Source organism: Nyctereutes procyonoides, unplaced genomic scaffold (genome assembly GCF_905146905.1).
Source record: "Nyctereutes procyonoides isolate TBG_1078 unplaced genomic scaffold, NYPRO_anot_genome, whole genome shotgun sequence".
NCBI lineage: Eukaryota > Metazoa > Chordata > Mammalia > Carnivora > Canidae > Nyctereutes > Nyctereutes procyonoides.
Window position 1 is genome coordinate 59,042,512 of NW_026575125.1, and position 19,198 is coordinate 59,061,709.

General features: G+C 36.3%; 1 protein-coding gene across 7 annotated transcripts in view; it reads left to right on the forward strand.

Annotated features, from left to right (window-relative positions):
* ATP7A (ATPase copper transporting alpha) overlaps positions 1 to 19,198 on the forward strand; it is a 155,455-nt gene that overhangs the window by 88,132 nt on the left and 48,125 nt on the right. For all 7 annotated transcript variants that reach the window (XM_055337898.1, XM_055337897.1, XM_055337902.1 and 4 more), the window contains 10 exons: positions 1,332 to 1,535; positions 5,088 to 5,251; positions 10,615 to 10,776; positions 12,226 to 12,302; positions 12,686 to 12,911; positions 14,189 to 14,422; positions 16,022 to 16,113; positions 17,383 to 17,510; positions 18,516 to 18,670; positions 18,831 to 18,965. In XM_055337898.1, coding sequence (XP_055193873.1) covers positions 1,332 to 1,535; positions 5,088 to 5,251; positions 10,615 to 10,776; positions 12,226 to 12,302; positions 12,686 to 12,911; positions 14,189 to 14,422; positions 16,022 to 16,113; positions 17,383 to 17,510; positions 18,516 to 18,670; positions 18,831 to 18,965 — 1,577 coding nt within the window. The remainder of the gene's footprint in view (positions 1 to 1,331; positions 1,536 to 5,087; positions 5,252 to 10,614; positions 10,777 to 12,225; positions 12,303 to 12,685; positions 12,912 to 14,188; positions 14,423 to 16,021; positions 16,114 to 17,382; positions 17,511 to 18,515; positions 18,671 to 18,830; positions 18,966 to 19,198) is intronic.

Below are 19,198 nucleotides of genomic sequence, written 5' to 3' on the forward strand. Positions count from 1 at the left end.
ACATTGTATGGAGGGATTTTCCAAATATTACTTTTATTTTATTATACTTTATATTTTTTTTAGAGAGAGAGAGCGTGTGCGTGCCTGCACACACTGTGGGGGGGTGGTGAAGGGAGAGGGGAAAAGAGAATCTTAGGCAGGCTCCACATCCAATACAGAGTCTGACATGGGGCTCAGTCTCACGACCCTGATATCACGACCTGAGCCAAAATCAAGAGTCGGACACTTAACCGACTAAGCCACAAAGGCACCCCCCAAATATTCCTTTGCACAGAACAAAGATTACTGCAGACTTACTCCTTGCCTTTTCTTCTATTGTCCACAAAGACATTTTAATGTAAAAAAATACTATATATTAGTGTTTAAAATTCAAATAATACAGAAGTGTCTATAGAGAAAATGTGTTCGTCTGTCATTCTTTTTAAAAATATTTTATTTATTTGCTCATGAAAGACACACAGGCAGGGACACAGGCTTTGGGAGAAGCTGGCTCCCTGTGGGGAACCTGATGCAGGACTTGATCCAGGACCCCGGGATCATGCCCTGAGCCAAAGGCAGACGCCCAACCAGTGAGCCACCCGGGTGCCCCTCATCTGTTATTCTATTCCTGCCTTAACCCCATTCCTCAGAAATAGCCACCATTAATATTTTGACCTTCTTATGTATGGTCTCATATATACATATACACAAAAAGTTTTAAAATTACATCATACTGCAGTGCTGTTTTATAAATTGCTTTTTGTTCTACTTACTATATCATGAGTTACTTTAATGTCAGTATGTAAATCATTAACATGATAATAAAAATTCATTATAAAAATAAGATCTATCCATCAACAAACTACTCTCTACCTGGGGTTTGCAGTAGAGATAATAGCTAGAAGAACTTGGGTTCATTTTTTAAGATTTTATTTATTTATTTGAGAGAGAGAGAGCCAGCATAAGAGAGGAGGGGCAGAGAGAAGGAGTGAAGCAGACTCCCCTCTGACCAGGAAGCCTGATGTGGGGCTCGATCCCAGGACCCTGGGATCATGACCCAAACTGATGGCAGACGCTCAATCCACTGAGCCACCCAGGTGCCCCGAAGAACTTGGTATAACCAATGTTTTGTTTATTCAGTTGGTTCAGGTTTTCTAGAGAACTGGGATGGGCAGTACTGGAATTCAAAGTCACTTTCTGGAAAGTGTAAAAGATAACAGTGCTGAGAGCTCTAGGTCCATGCTGGTTTTAAAGGAATGGATTGACAGTGTCTAGAAGTGTGGATTGTGATGAATGACAAGGATGCAACTGAAGAGTACCTCAAATGAAAATAATCTTTCCCTGTCCACCAGATATAAATGAGCCATTGGTAATAATAGGTCAGACCTCATCGGAAATGCCGCTTTTGACCTCAACTAATGAATTTTATACTAAGATGATGACACCAATTCACGATGTGGAGACAAAGACTTCATCTAAGTGTTACATACAGGTCACTGGTATGACTTGTGCTTCCTGTGTAGCAAACATTGAACGGAATTTAAGACGAGAAGAAGGTGAGACACTCTTGAAGCCTCTCATTTTGTGTATTGATTTGAGGACTCTGTTCTTTTTGTTCTCTTAGGTGTTTTGTAACCATTTTTGTGGTTCTTGCCACAAAAGGCCTTATGAAGTCCTGCATATGAGTGATGTGCAGGACAACTTTGACTTTCTGACAGCCAGTTTTTGTGTTTTGTTACCTTAGTTCCCAAGTTCCTATCTTGTTTACCTCATGATCACATTTTAATATCAATGAAATTTGTAGGAAAATAGCAGAAGGAAAGATATAAGGTTACTATTCTCTATGGACCTTGGTTGCAATGGATTTTAAGAAACATACCAATTTTCTGATAAAACTACATTTAAACCTAATAACCACAGTCCATTAGTTTCAATATTAATGTACTTGGACCAAAAACCAGACCAGAACCAAGTTTGTTTAGAATTATGTTATTCTCTTCCAACGGTTTGATCACTGATCATTGCTTGCAGTAAAAATGTTTAAAAAGTTACTTAATATTCTCTACAAATTTTTTTTTTTTTTACAGAGAAGTTTATTTTTCTTTATTTATTTGTGATAGTCACAGAGGGAGAGAGAGAGGCAGAGACACAGGCAGAGGCAGAAGCAGGCTCCATGCGCCGGGAGCCCGACATGGGACTTGATCCCGAGTCTCCAGATTCGCGCTCTGGGCCAAAGGCAGGCGCTAAACCGCTGCGCCACCCAGGGATCCCCTTCTCTACAAATTTTAACTCTAGGTTGCAAAGTCTTAGAAAATTTACAGCAAACCTTTTTTTTTATTCAATCAAACTCAAATGTTTTGCGTTATAAGTTTGCACTCATATTAATTGGCTTCACACTGTGACATAATAGATTTGTTAGGGATGCCTGGGTGGCTCAGCGGTTGAGCCTCTGCCTTCGGTCCAGGGTGTGATCCCAGAGTTTTGGGATCACGTCCTGCGTCCTGGCTCCCTGTATGGAGCCTGCTTGTCTCTCTGCCTATGTCTCTGCCTCTCTCTGTGTCTTTCATGAATACATAAAATCTTAAAAAAAAAGATTTGTTAATTATAGAGATATAGAGATATACAGTTATGTTTAATGAGACTGAAGTTGGTACTTTGGCAGCCCTAGCCCCAGTGTCTTAATACGTGCCCTTAGTCACAAGGGCCAAATAAGTAAGATTAATATCAGCTTATCCCTTCCATTGTGGGAAAATAACTCAAAGTGTGTAATAATAATACAAGCTTGTGGTCCACAGGCCTTATATATAAAGGCCTTATATATTCCATATATATATGTATGTGTGTATATATACACACATATACACACATACCTTACTTTATATATAAAGGCCAGAAAATTATAACAAAGTGTATGTTATACAGTTATTACTTTATCTGCATTGTGTCATTTTTGCCTGTCATTTCAGTCTCCGTTTTATCTAATTAAAATGCATTTGAGGCTGAAGCTTGTATCATGCTTTTTTAAAAAAGATTTTATTTATTTATTCATGAGAGACAGAGAGAGAGAGAGAGAGAGAGAGAGGCAGAGACATAGGCAGAGGGAGAAGCAGGCTTCCCATGGGAGCCCGATGTGGGACTTGATCCCAGGACCCCGGGATCACGACCTGAGCCAAAGGCAGACATTCAACCACTGAGCCACCCAGGTGCCCTTTGAATGATTAAAAGAGGAAGGGTGGGAGGTTACAAACAAATGAAAGCAAAGGAAGTTTGTAAGGTTCCTGTTTAATTTTAGGACCAACTATTTTTTTGGCAATCCAGAAATAGCCCTTTTCATGAGATAAGCAATGCCTATGCCAATCATGAATCCCTTAAGAAAAATCCATTGTGCTGATTGATTCTTCCAGTTGCTCCTTATTATCCCCTTTACCACCTCTTTACCCAATTAGGAATACCATTGGCCTAGCTAGGGTCACTATATTTACTTTTTAAAAAACTAACACTGGTTGTCTCAGTTTAATTTGCATTATATTTCTAAAAATGAATAGAATTCTAATTATAGTTTGAAGTAAGAGTTTTAAAAATTATCCATAATTTATGTACTTATGAAACCTATCTTTGAGAGTCAGATTTTCCCTTCTCTTTCTGTTAGGCTATAGATTACATGCAATTGGAGCAAAAAAGATTTTTCCTACTTTCTCTATAACCTACTCTTATTACTGATGGTTTCCTATGAACTGATCCTCTGAATTATTTGGTATCCACAGAGCCCAGAATGCAAGAATTTTATATAGAAAACTTAGATTATATAGGTACTTTATTTTCTTATTAAAACTATTATTAAGTTAATATTAAGTTATTAAGTTATTATTTTATTTTTATCAAACTGCAGAGTTGACCTATGGACTATTGATCCCCATTCCCTGTCAGTCACCAAGTGCCATAGATTACCAGAAAGAGATGACATTTCTGCTATGCAGAATTAATTTTCTTCCTGGCAATGACAGCAATAGCTGGCCTAGAGAAGTAGGATGGTTGTTAATAAAAGGCTTGTGCTACAGAACAGGATAACTGTGATAAAATGAACTCCTTTGTTTTATTGACAAGTAGTATGGCACTTTTTACCCCTATGAATAAATACTTTATATTAGTGTGTGTCAGATAGTCATATTTGATAATTGTAAGAAATGACTATTATTTATGTTATAATGTGCATGTTGGTACATTCTTGGATTCTTTGCTGTAACTGTAGTGATTTCCTTAAGTGCATGAGATCCTTTCTGTAGGTCTCTAAGTTAGTTTCTACAAATGCTTTATATTTATATGATAAAGTCTCAATCTATTGCAATTCATGGGTCTTATTTGGATCCCAATTTAAAAAGACAAACTGTGTTAGATAAATAATTACAAGACAATTCTGGAAATGTAAATTCTGCCTGGATATTTTGTGATATTGAGGAATTATTTTAGATGTGATAATGGTATTATAGGTATTTTTTAAGAGAAGAGTCTTTTAGAGATATGTATTTAGATTTTTACATATGAAATGTTATCTGGGTTTTGCTTCAAAATAATTGGAGGTAGAGTGAAGGAAGTAAAAGGATAGGAATATAGATGAAACAAGATTAGCCACAATTGTAATTTTTAAAAAGATGTATTTATTTATTTGAGAGAGAGAATTGTGGGAGAGGGAGAGGGAGAGAGAGAGAATCCTCAAGCAGACTCCCCACTGAGCACAGAGCCTAATGTAGGGCTTGATCCCAGGACCTCTGAGATCCTGACTTGAGCTGAAATCGAGTTAGCTACAAAACTGACTGAGCCACCCAGGTGTCCCTAGCCCTAGTATTATTGATAATTGTTGAAACTGGGCAATGGTTGTATCAAGTTTATTATGTTGTTCTCTGTTTTAGGTATATGTAATTGAAAATTTCCATAATAAAAAGTCGTGGCCCCCTTTCAAAGTAGTTTTGTTTGGGATCAAGACTATATAAAAGTTAAGTAACAAATGTCTCTAGGTTCACTTTAATCCTTTTACAAGTGAAAAAAAACTAATAGTATTACTCTTTTTATAAGGATATTATCTCAATTGTTTTTCTTATCAATGCTTCTAGGAATATATTCTGTACTTGTGGCTCTGATGGCTGGCAAGGCAGAAGTAAGATACAATCCTGCTGTTATACAACCTCCAATGATAGCTGAGTTCATCCGAGAGCTTGGATTTGGAGCCACTATGATAGAAAATGCTGATGAAGTAGATGGTGTTTTAGAACTTGTTGTAAGTAATTATTTTTTTGTGATTAATACAATTTCTAGGAAAACTTAGGGAAGATTCAGAAAATAGTTCCAAAGGTATTTAAGGGTTGGGAAAATAAGACATAAAAGAAAAGTTAAGGAAAATGGAAAATAGAAGGATAAGATATAACTTAATGGAATGGTGGCCTTTGAGCATGGAATGTAAAAGATACTCATATCTCTATTAAGAACCAAAAAAAAGATGATTTAGGTTTGAATAAAGAAATGAAAATCAACTTTTATTTTATTTTTTAAAAGATTTTATTTATTTATTCATGAGAGACACAGAGAGAGGGAGAGGCAGAGGCATAGGCAGAGGGAGAAGCAGGCTCCACACAGGGAGCCTGATGTGGGACTTGATCTCAGGACTCCAGGATCACGCCCTGGGCGGAAGGCAGGTGCTAAACCACTGAGCCGCCCAGGCATCCCAAAAATCAACTTTTAAATATAGTATGATTCCTACCAAGTAGGAATAGAAAAGAATAAATTTCAGATGCACCGAAGACTTAAATTTTATAAATGAAGTCATAGAACCAGGTTTAAGGCTTAAAATGGTTTAAAATGATCATTTTCTCCAATCCAACAAGTTGCATTTTATTTGTATAACTTAATTAAAACAAAAAACTTAACACTGTACCAAGATTAGTTCCAGCTCAGTCAGAAATTTGAATGTAAAAAAACAAACATGAAATTACTAGAAGAAATATTTAGAGCTCTTTTCCCAGTATTTTATTTTTTAAATATTTTTTATTTTTATTTATTTTTTAAAGATCTTATTTATTTATTCATAGACACACAGAGAGAGAGAGAGGCAGAGACACAGGCAGAGGGAGAGGGAGAAGCAGGCTCCATGCAGGAAGCCCGACGCGGGACTTGATCCCGGGCCTCCAGGATCACACCCCAGGCTGCAGGCGGCACCAAAACCGCTGCGCCACCGGGGCTGCCCTTCCCAGTATTTTATTATAAAAACTTGACATATCAGAAAAGTCGAAAGCATTGTACAGCAGACACCCTTATACACTCCACCTAGATTCCCCAATAATATTTTAGTGTATTTGTTTTACTATATGCAAGTCTGTTAATCCATTGTGTAAATAATTTTAGACTCACAAAGTTGCAAAACTAGTAGAGAATTTCTATGAAGCTTCCACCCAGCTTTTCCACAATAACAATATCTAATCTGTCGCTTAAAAAATAGTATTAGAGTGGAAATGGCCTTTCTAAATATCATACAAAACCTATAAAAGGAAGGATTGATAAATTCATGTACATAAAAATTTTGTTTTGGAAGGAAAACACCATAAACAAAGTCAAAAGACAAGTAAATTGAGTTTATTTCTTATCATAAAGATTAATTTTCTTAATTATATAAAGAGGTATCAATAATAATAATAAAAGAACCAACAACCCAAAAGGGAGATAGTAAAGGATATGAACTGTCAGTTCACAGAAAATCCAAAATATTACCATTTTAAATATATGAAAAGATGTTCACCCTCACTTGTAATAAGAATAAAGCAAATAAAAACTGCATTGAAATGCTTTTTCACCTATTAGGTTGGTAAAGATCATACACAATTTTGGTAACACTATGTTTGTGATCTCTCATGTATTGCTGGTGGAGAGTTAATTGATACAGGCTCTCAGGGAATTTGTCAATGTCTATTAAAAATAAAATTGCACATACCCTTTGCTTTGGAAGTTCCACTCACAGGAAGTTATCCAACAGTCATCGTTGCAAATGTATGAAATGACATGAGTGCAAATATATTCATTATAGTATTTTTTATTATAGCAAAAGATAGGAAAAAAACCTAAATGAATCACTGGGGACTAGTTACATAAATTACAGTACATTCATATAGTGGGATACTAAGCAGCTATTAAAAAGAATGGATGGGGGATCCCTGGGTGGCGCAGCGGTTTGGCGCCTGCCTTTGGCCCGGGGCGCGATCCTGGAGACCCAGGATCGAATCCCACGTCAGGCTCCCGGTGCATGGAGCCTGCTTCTCCCTCTGCTTATGTCTCTGCCTCTCTCTCTCATTCTGTGTGACTATCATAAATAAAATAAAAAAAAATAAATAAAAAGAATGGATGGGTTTTTATTTTTTATTATTTATTTAAAAATTTTTAAAAAGACATTATTTTAGAGAAAGGGAGAGTAGGGAGAGGGGCAGCAGGAGAGGGAGAGAAAATCTTAAGCAGATGCCATGCTTAGTGTAAAGCCTAATGCAGGGCTCAGTCTCACTACCTGGAGATCACTACCTGAGCCAAAATCAAGAGTGGGATGCCCAACTGACTGCACCACCCAGGCGCCCCTATTTTTAAAGACTTCTAAACATAATAGCTTTATTGAAATATAATTTACATACCACAAAACTCACCCTTTTAAAGTGTACAATTCAGTGTTTGTTTTTTTATATCTTCAGAGTTGTGCAAGTATCACCATATCTAATTTTTAAAAACAATTTCTTTATTGCAGTTCAATTTGCCAACATATAGCATAACACCCAGGGCTCATCCCGCCAAGTGCCCCCCTCAATGCCCATCACCCAGTCACCCCAACCCCTCCACCCCCCGCCCACCTCCCCTTCCACTATCCCTTGTTCATCTCCCAGAGTTAGGTGTCTCTCATGTTTTGTCACCCTCACTGATATTTTCACTCATTTTCTCTCCTTTCCCATTTATTCCCTTTCACTAATTTTTATATTCCCCAAATGAATGAGACCATATAATGTTTGTCCTTCTCCAATTGACTTATTTCACTCAGCATAATACCCTCCAGGTCCATCCACATCCGCCGCCTGGGCTGCTCCAGGGCACGCCGGGCGCGCGCTCTAGCCCTTTAGGGAGCTCGGCCCGCGGTGTGGGGCGCGTTCTCCCCTGGGGCGCAGTTCCTCTGTTAGTGCCCCTGGGAGCCTGAGGGCATCCCTGCCCTCCTGGGATCCTGCCCAAGCTCCCTGCAAGCGCCTTTCCTTCCTGAAGATTGGTAAAGTTTCTGCTTCTCCGAGACTGGACTCTCCTGTCCTGGGGGCTCTCGCCGACCGGCCTTAGCCCGGCTCCTCGCAGGGCCCCTCCCCCTTGGATGCTTTTTTATTTCTTTATTTTTTTCCGTCTTCCTACCTTGATAGAAGCGCGAACTCTTCTCACTGTAGCATTCCAGCTGTTCTCTCTTTAAATCTCAGACTGACTTAGTAGGTTTTCAGGATGATTTGAAAGTTATCTAGGTAAGTTGGTGGGGACAGGTGACTTGGGGACCCTACTCTTCCGCCATCTTCTCCTGCCTCCCATATCTAATTTTTTAAAAAAGATGTTTATTTATTCATGAGAGACACACAGAGAGGCAGAGATATAGGCAGAGGGAGAGGCAGGCTCTCTGCAGGGAGCCTGATGCGGGACTTAATTTTAGGACCCCGGGATCACAACCTGAGCCAGACGCAGACGCTCACCTGCTGAGCCACCCAGGTGCCCTCACCATATCTAATTTTAGGAGATTATCATTAACCCAAGAAAGAAATGCCTTGCCTGTTAGCAGTTACTCCTTATTCTTAATGTTAAGCATTTGTGTCTTCTTTCTTTTTCCCTTGGTCAGTCTACCAAGTTTGTCAATTTTGTCAGTTTTTTCAGAAAAATAATTTTTGGTTTTATTGATTTTCTCTATTCTTTCTTTTATTAATTTCCATTCTAATCTAATTTCCTTCCTTTTGCTCACTTTATGTTTAGTTTGCTTTTCTTTTCTAGTAGCTCAACATGGAAGGTTAGGTTATTTATTTGAGATCTTTCTTATTTTTTAATATTGACATTTACAGCTACACATTTCCAAGTACTGCTTTTATTTCAGTTATTGTACTTTTCAATTCCAGACTGTCCATTGGGCCTTTTTAATAATCTCTATTTATCAATATTATTTGATGAGATATTATTCTCATATTTTCCTTTAATTCTTTTTTAAAAATTATTCATTTATTTTAGAGAGCATGTGAGTGGGGGGAGGGGCAGAGAGAGAGAGGGAGAAAGAATCCTCAAGTAGACTCCCTACTAGGCACATAGCCAGACATGGGGCGGCTCAATCCCAGGACCTCAAGGTCATGACCTGAGCTGAAATCAAGAGTTGGCTGCTTAACCACCTGAGCCACCCAGGTGCCCCTCTGATTTTCTTGAATAAATGCTTCCTGGATTGCTGAAACCTTCTGTTTAATTTCCAAATTTAAAAAAAAAAGTTGGTTCTGACAGTTTTTGCCAGTTTTCTCATTGCTTTTATGGAGGAAATAATTTTCAAAGGCCTTTACTACACCATTACTGATATTCTTTCAGTAGATATTTTTTTTACTTGTTTTTATTGAAGTTCAATTTGCCAACATGTAACACCCAGTGCTCATCCCATCTCAGTAGATATTCTTGAATAGAAGCTTTGTAATTTGTTGTATACTTGTTAGTCACTTCCCAGAGTCTTTAAATGGTTGTTTTTTGAAACTTTTGTCCAATTTTTAAAAATGATTTTATTTATTAGAGAAAGAGAGAAAAGCATGAGCAGGGAGGAGGGAGAGAAACAGTCTCCCCACTGAGCAGGGAGCCCGACTCAGGGCTGCATCCCAGGACCCTGGGATCATGACCCTGAGCCAAAGGCAGATGTTTAACCGACTGAACCATCCAGGTGCCCTAAAACTTTTGTTCAATTTTATCATTGCTTTTGGGGAAAGGATTTGCTGAGCTTCACACACAGTCATTCCAGAAGTTCTGCTATTCTATTTTAGAATTTAATACCAAGCTGAACTATAACCTCACCCAAGACATAAGGCAAAATGCATTTTTAGACAAAAGTATGATACTTTTGTCATCCATTAACCTTTTTAAAAGTAATAAAAAAAAGACTAAAAATTCTGGACAGAAACAAGATATTAAATACAAGAAACAAGGGATGCATGAGTGGCTCAGCGGTTGAGCGTCTGCCTTTGGCAGGGCATAATCCTGGAGTCCCGGAATCGAGTCCCACCTCAGGCTCCCTGCATAAAGCCTGCTTCTCCCTCTGCCTCTCTCTGTGTCTGTCATGAATAAATAAATAAAATCTTTTTAAAAAATACAGGAAACAATAGATGTCAAATCCTCTATCACAGAGTAATGACAGGAAGAGGGATACTGACTTAGTGAGATCCTCTTTTGTTTAACCTATTGCAGCTGGGACCATATCTTTGTTCCATGTAATTTTATATGAAAACAGCATTCTAATGAACATATCTGAAGGATATTAATAGTGCAGACAAGGTCTTGTGTGTTAATCCCATGTTACAATCAATGTTTAATGGAGGTAAGTAGATTTCTGAGTAACAAAACCTTTGTCTTTAACAGGTGAGAGGAATGACGTGTGCCTCCTGTGTACATAAAATAGAGTCTATCCTCACAAAACACAGAGGGATCTTCTACTGCTCTGTGGCCCTGGCAACCAACAAAGCACATATTAAATATGACCCAGAAATTATTGGTCCCAGGGATATTATCCATATGGTTGAAGTAAGTGGTAAGATTTTGCATTTCTGTGTTCTTGCCTGTTCAGTCAGCACTCCGCTGAATCATTTCTGGTTTGTATCAGATATGATGAAAAAGATCTAGTTCCTTTGATTACTCTCAATTAACATGTCTCAAATTTAACATAAATCTGTTTACAACATAATATGGTTTTTTTCTTGGTCTTTGTCAGGAAGAGTTAGGCAAAACCATACTGGCACTATTAATCAGGAGCAGACTGAAGGTAGAACCACAAATCCTTTAAAAATATTTAGAAAATGGCAATAAAGTATAACTTGTTATAAGATTATTTAATCATTAAGAAAGCAAGCAGCATCATGTTAGATCCTTTATTGTTAGGTCAAAGCAAATGATGTAATTTTTTAAATTTGTGTATAGTTGACACAGCAATGTTATATTAGTTTCAGGTATACAGTATAGTGATTCAATAACTCAGTAGTTATGCTGTGCTCACCACAAGTGTAGTGACACCACATCTGTCACCATACAACACTATTACAGTACCATTGACTGCATTCCCTATGTTGTATGTTTTTTTTCCCATGACTTACTCGTTCCATACCTGGAAGCCTGTATCTCCTGTTCCTCTTCACCCATTTTACCCATCTCCCATCTACCTCCTCTCTGCCAGTAATCAGATTGTTCTTTGTATTTATGGGTCTGATGCTGCTTTAAAAAGATGTGTTTTTAAGTATGAAATTAAAAAAAAGTATGAAATTTAAAGGAACAAACCCTTTTGTCACAAACTTATCTTGTGTTCTTCAGTTAATCTGAAGTGGTAGTACATGTGAAAATGCTTTAAAAGATTTAATGCAGTATAGCCTTGGTATTATAATAATTGGAGCATATTAATAGTTCAAATAAGATCCTATTGGTATAGATAATAATATCATTAACATCTTTGTGAAGCTAGCATTATCGAGTATTTATTATGAGCCAGTTACCAAGATTGCAAAGCTTCACCTCTTAATTTTATTCTCACAACAGTGTTGTCCTCTTCATTTTGGAGGTGATGAAACTCAGGTTAATAGAAGTTAAGTTACTTACCCAAAATCACATAGCTAGTAAGTGTCATAGCTGGGATTTGAGCCTATTCTTTCTGACTTTAAAGCTCATCCTTGCTTTTTTCACTGGGCTACACTGCTAACAAATATAAGATGGCAGCATTTTCCCTAGCAGTTGAAAATATAGTATATGTTACTGTCTATATGCATATGAATCTTACTTATGTGTAGTTTTCTTTAATACTTTGTTTTATTTAAGAAAAGGGAGCACATCTTCATCTGTGCATTCACCGGAGTGGTTTAATTCACAATTATTGACTTACACTCAATAACTGAGTTGTTCTTAATGACAATACAGTGGCTTAGAATTTCTCTATATATAATATTTTTACATTCAGTAAAGTAATTGTTTTCTTGTGAATTTCCTTAGAGCTTAGGTTTTGAAGCTTCTTTGGTCAAGAAGGATCGGTCAGCAAGCCATTTGGACCATAAACGAGAAATAAGACAGTAAGTACTTTTGGTGTGTCAGTGAAAAACAGATTTTGACTCTTTGTTACAAATTTGTTTTAAGAGGGAAAGAATGAGGGAGAGGCAGAGGAAGAGGAAGAGAGAATCTTAAGTAGGTTCCACATTCAGCACAGAGCCTGACATGGGGCTTGATCCCTTGACCCTGAAATCATGATCTGAGCTGAAATCAAAAGTTGGAGGCTTAACGGACTGAGCCACCCAGGTGCCCTCTTTGTTAAAAATTTAACATTCTGTTGACATGTCAGTTTTTACAATGTCATCCTTATATTGGTTGAAGTGGTCACAATTTGTGTTTCCCTATAGTAGATAGAATCTTTAACCATTAGCTACTTAACTAAAATGAGTTTTCTTTTCTATGTAAGGTGGAGACGATCCTTCCTTGTGAGCCTCTTTTTCTGTATTCCTGTGATGGGGCTGATGATATATATGATGGTTATGGATCACCATCTAGCCATTCTTCACCATAATCAGAACATGAGTCAAGAAGAAATGATCAACATTCATTCTTCTATGTTCCTGGAGCGCCAGATCCTGCCAGGATTGTCCATTATGAATTTGCTATCCTTTTTATTGTGTGTACCTGTACAGGCAAGTGAAATGTTAATAAGTATATATGTTAATAATGAAAAATAGCAAAATGTGACAGGCAAGGCTATTTTCAATTGCAAAACAGATATTAACCAGAAGTTTGATCATTTTATGCTGGATGTCTCATAAAAACAATCTTAAACTGAGTGGTTAGAATAGATAATGAATTCCATTTAATTCCTAAGGATATTGTTTAATAACAAAGCAGAGAAATAGTTCAATTCATATCTGCTGTTGTATATAACTTCATCTTTAAAGTTATAATAATAAAATAGATTATATTTTAGTTACATTTGTATTTTATATTCTATATTAAATATATTAAAATTAATTATATTCATATTAGCATGTTATAAATATATATTTAATTAATTAGTAATTTATTATATAAAATTATGGTGATAATTATAATACCATGTTATTATTTTTATTATTTCTCCCTGGTACTCAAGTACATTACTTTTGTATGTTTTCAACTCTTCTTTTTAGATAAACTTATACTGTGGAACACTTCCATCTAATTAATTTATTCCTTTTTCTGATCCTTATAAAAGGCAATGATGATTTTAAGAACAACTTAGTATGTTTCTCTGTCCTAATGAAAAAATAAGCTTTTCAGTTATGTTTACCAGTGAAAACAGCCAGCAGTTCCAGTAGCTTGTGATATACTACTTAGGTTGAATTTCAGGCAGGGGAGCTGAGTTTTATATAAAAAATACCCTTGTCAAAAGAATGTAATTATTTTCTTAGTTCTTGTTTTTGCTAGCATCTAAAAGAAAAATCCATGAACCATTTAACTTTCTTTGTATTATGGAATATCCATTGGGTTGTAGAGGACAGCTGCCAAGGACTTCTACAGCAATTTGAATCTCAGTACACACATAACCTGCTAAAATACAAACATTATTGTTTCAGCTTAAAATCTTTCTGTAAATGTGTGGGAAATATCAGAAAGGGAGACAGAACATAAAGACTCCTAACTCTGGGAAACGAACTGGGGGTGGTGGAAGGGGAGGAGGGCGGGGGGTGGGGGTGAGTGGGTGACGGGCACTGAGGGGGACACTTGACGGGATGAGCACTGGGTGTTATTCTGTATGTTGGTAAATTGAACACCAATAAAAAATTAATTTATTAAAAAAATAAAACCTTTCTGTAGTGTTTATGGATTAGATCAAAGCAAAAGGAAATTAACATTGTGACTGTACCTTTGTTGTTGAGCTATACATGTGAATCTCAGCATTTTTTAAAAGGCAATAATTATTGTGTTTATATTACAGTTTTTTGGAGGCTGGTACTTCTACATTCAGGCCTACAAAGCACTGAAGCATAAAACAGCAAATATGGATGTACTGATTGTGCTGGCAACCACCATTGCATTTGCCTACTCTTTGGTTATTCTTCTGGTTGCAATGTATGAAAGAGCAAAAGTAAACCCTATTACTTTCTTTGATACACCTCCTATGCTATTTGTGTTTATTGCACTAGGCCGGTGGCTGGAACATATAGCAAAGGTAAAGTAAGAAAGGATGACATTTGTTAACATCTTGAGTGGATAAGAGATCATATTTTCTAGACCAGTTATTGGAAATATACATTGATTTATATAGTTAACAAAAGAAGTACTTCCATTTGGGTAATATTTTAAGTTAAATATTCCTTTAGAAGATTTACCAAATTTATGGAATTAATACTGTAGATAGTACAGTATATCCATATTTATTTTAAGAGAGAGATATTTCCTAAGTACTTATTTATATCATGTTTCTAATGGAAAAATTGATGTGACCACAAGATTTAAAATAATGATGGAAAAAAATATTCACCTGTGGGCAGCCTGGGTGGCTCAGCGGTTTAGCGCCCCCTTTGGCCCACGGTGTGATCCTGGAGGCCTGGGATCGAGTCCCATGTTGGGCTCCCTGCATGGAGCCTGCTTCCCCCTCTACCTGTGTCTCTGCCTCTCTCTCTGTGTCTCTCATAAATAAATAAATAAATAAATAAATAAATAAATAAATAAATAAATAAATAAATAAAATCTTTAAAAAAAATTCACCTGTAATCCCATGCTATAATGGAAATTACTTTCTAATTCTGTTCTATATACCTTTATATTTTAGAAAGTGGTAAACATAGTATATATACTAGTTTATCCTTAACACTAGAAAGTTTTTCCCCTATTTTTCATTCCAGATAATTATTTGGTATTTTCTAAGTATTCTGTCAAATCATTGTGCTGTGATTCACTAAACCATTTCAGTTTTGTTCTCAATTAGATTGTTCCCAGTTTTAAATTTTAGATAATCCTGCATTAAACATATTCGTGTTTAATAGTAATTTCTATTGAATTAGTATCTTAGGATAAATTACAAAGTATATGAGTAAAAGGGCATAAATCTTTTTTTGGCTCATGCTACAAGTTGTAACAATTTTTTGTCAGTAAGAATATGTTAGTGAATTAGTTTTACAACTTCATCAGGATTAACTCCTGTATAAATTCTTGCTAAGTTAGTAGGCATTAAATGGTATCATAGAGTTGTTTTGTTTGCATTTCTTCTATTAATAGCAGGAACAAATCTTTTTCTACACACCAGTTATTTTATTTCTTCTTAAATGAATTGCCTGATGATGTCCTTTGCTCATATATCTGAGTTCTTGATGTTTTCCCTGTTAATTTACATTACTTACTTATAAACTATACCTAATAATACATTTTATATTTTGTATACTTCATATTTTTGAAGTGAAACATATTCTTTTTTTTAATTTTTTTTCTTTATTTATTTATGATAGTCACAGAGAGAGAGAGAGAGAGAGAGAGAGAGAGAGAGAGAGGCAGAGACATAGGCAGAGGGAGAAGCAGGCTCCATGCACCGGGAGCCCGACGTGGGATTTGATCCCGGGTCTCCAGGATCGCGCCCTGGGCCAAAGGCAGGCGCCAAACCACTGCGCCACCCAGGGATCCCCTGAAGTGAAACATATTCTAATTTGAACTAATTAATATTCCTAAAGCTACCTTTTTGGCAAATGTTAAGTATTATATCTTTATTTTAGGTAAAACCTGAGCTTTTTTTTTTTTGCCTTAGCATTGTTAACATGTTTATTTTCATTTATAGGGCAAAACATCAGAGGCACTTGCCAAGCTAATTTCACTACAAGCTACAGAAGCAACTATTGTAACTCTTGACTCTGATAATATTCTCCTAAGGTATTTATTTTCATTCTTCCCCCTTCTCATTTTAACTTCTTATGAAAAATGTCGAATATACCCAGAGGTAGAGAGAAGAGTATAATGAACCCACATAATCTATCTCCCAGATTTAACAATTATTCACATTTCATCAAACTTCATTTATACATCCTATCTTTACATTGTTGCAGTAGTATTTTAAATTACAGTCATATTGGTTTATTGCTAAATATTCCTATAGTACCTCTATTAAAATAGGACATATTCTTATGTAACTATAATACCATATTGCATTTAACAAGATTAACAATACTTTAGTATCATCTAATATGTAGTATGTAGTACTACATATCATCTAATATGTAGTAATATCATCTAATATTTTTCCTTTTATCTCCAAAAAGTTATTTATTTGTTTATTTAGAGAGGGGTGAGAGAGAGAGCATGAGTGAGCACATGTGTGAGTTGGGGGAGGAGCAGACAGGGAAGAGCAGATGAGGAGGGCAAGGGAGGGGGAAAGAATCTCAGGCAGACTCTGCTGAGCACAGAGCCCAAGGTGGGGCTTGATCTCATCCTGAGATCATGACCTGAGCAGAACAAGAGTCGGATGCTTAACTGACTGAACTATCCAGGTGCCTCTGTCTCCAAAAGTTTTGTTTCTTTGTTTGAAATTGAAATCAAACAAGGTCCATGTGTCAAGCATTTGACTGACATGTTTCTTTTAATCTAGAACAGCTCTTCCCTCCTATTCACACCCTCTCACTGCCGCCCTTTGCAGGTGTCTTGTTAAAGAACCATGCATCAATTGTCCTGTAGAATATCACGCAGTCTGAATCAAACTCTGCTTCCTTGTGGTGTCACCTAACTTGTTCTATAACTCCTGTGTTACCTGTAAACTGGAAGTTAGAGCTAAAGACGTGAGAAGATTTCATTCTGTTTTTAAAAATTTCATTCTTTTTGATTTCTTATTTGTATACTCATACAATTATATAGGCAAATTTACACAATAAATAGTTTAGTTAAATACAACCTCTCACATTATTTTCTAAAGATTTAACTTATTCATTTAGTCACTATTCAACAAAAATACAGGGCACCCACTGTGTGCCGGGTACTGAGCTGTTCCCCAATAGTAAACAGGACTGACATTGCAGCTCCAGCTTACATGTTAGTTCTAGTTTCCATTGATAGCAATTATGCAGCCACAAGCTTGACCTGAACCAATAAGCTGGCACAGAAAGATCAGGCTGAAAAGCATATTTTCCCAATATTTTAATTCCTATCCAGTGAAGAACAAGTGGATGTAGAACTTGTACAACGTGGAGACATCATTAAAGTGGTTCCAGGAGGCAAATTTCCGGTGGATGGCCGTGTTATTGAAGGACATTCTATGGTAGATGAGTCCCTCATTACAGGTATGTTCTTTCAGAGGATCATGACATGAAAGTAAAGTGAATCCACAGTGTTAATAAAAAAAAAAGGAACAAAAGGTAGAGAGATTTTTGTAGAAACTATGGAATGAGTAAATGATGAGTAAAGAGAATATGAATTCTGTGTAAGACTGTATTATTTCAATTTCTGTAGATTTACTTTGTGTTTTCCATGATGCTACTGAAAGCTTTTTTCACTGAGGATTGTTAATGACTACAATGTGTAACCCAAGGAAGTTGTCTCATTCTAATGTGGAGTCCAAGAGACTTTGGTAGATTTTCCTGAGCAAATACCTATTTTGTTTTCCTGCCCTAAAGACTGGGCTGGTCTGAGCTGGAATATGACGCCAGGTTTTCCACATCAGGGTCTGGTCTAAGAGATTAAGCTTTAGAGTAGTTTTGGAGATCTTAGATAACTAAGGCCAATCTGGAACAGAACCAACATAATACCTTTCCTGCCTTAACCCTCAGGATAGTCCCAGAAAAGGCTCAGTTTACGGATTATGAGGAAATGATATAGGAATCTGTGTTTCTCAATAGGGTTCTATTGCCAGTTCAGGTGGGACAGTTCTTCTGGGAGACTGCTTGCACATTGTAATACATTTAGTATCCCTGACACTGGCCCACTAAATTGGAATAGCAGTACTCCATGCTCTAATAGTTATTATAAACAAGAACTCCCACATTTCTAAATGCTCCTTGGGAACATATTTAAAACCAATGATCTAAGACTAGGATGCAGCTTTAAAGGTGTCGGCATATAAGAGCTGAATTAATAGATTTTTCTAGTTTAAGGTATGTATCCCTGGGTTTGGCCCAGAACTGACATAAGAAAAAAGGGAGGAAAACTTTGACCTAGGCATTTATCCAGATTCTATTTCATGAAGTAAGAATATACTTTCCACATATTTTTGACAATTAATAAATAACAACATGTTTCAAGATAGTATTTATTTATGTTCCCTAAATCTATCTTTACTCCTTATGCAGGGGAGGCAATGCCTGTGGCTAAGAAATCTGGCAGCACAGTAATTGCTGGTTCCATTAACCAGAATGGGTCACTACTTATCCGTGCAACCCATGTTGGAGCTGAAACAACACTATCTCAAATTGTTAAACTTGTGGAAGAGGCACAAACATCAAAGGTAACTTAATTCCCTAGGAAAAACAAAGTATTTTTTAAAAGACTGCTCAGTATAAATCTTGACCTAGCTTTTTATTTTCCTTTAACTCTAGTATTCGTTATCAAAAAAGGAAACTTTTATACATGTATTATTATTGTTGTTGTTGTTGTTATTATTCTAGGCTCCTATCCAGCAGTTTGCAGACAAACTCAGTGGCTACTTTGTTCCCTTTATTGTTATTATTTCCATTGCTACCCTTTTGGTTTGGATTATAATTGGATTCCTGAATTTTGAAATTGTGGAAACCTACTTTCCTGTAAGTGACTTGTAACAACTCTACCATATGCAAAACAATTTGTGAATCTTTTGTATAAACTATTAGTTGGAAAATAACTTTAGTAATTACTATTATCTTTAAGGGCCTAGAATGGAAGTGTAATAAGAATAACATTTGCATTTCTATAAATATAAAAATTTCCTTCAGGAAAGGAATTTTTTCTTTAATTTTTAAACTTATTTTCATTATGATTTTCCCAAAGCAAGTACTGA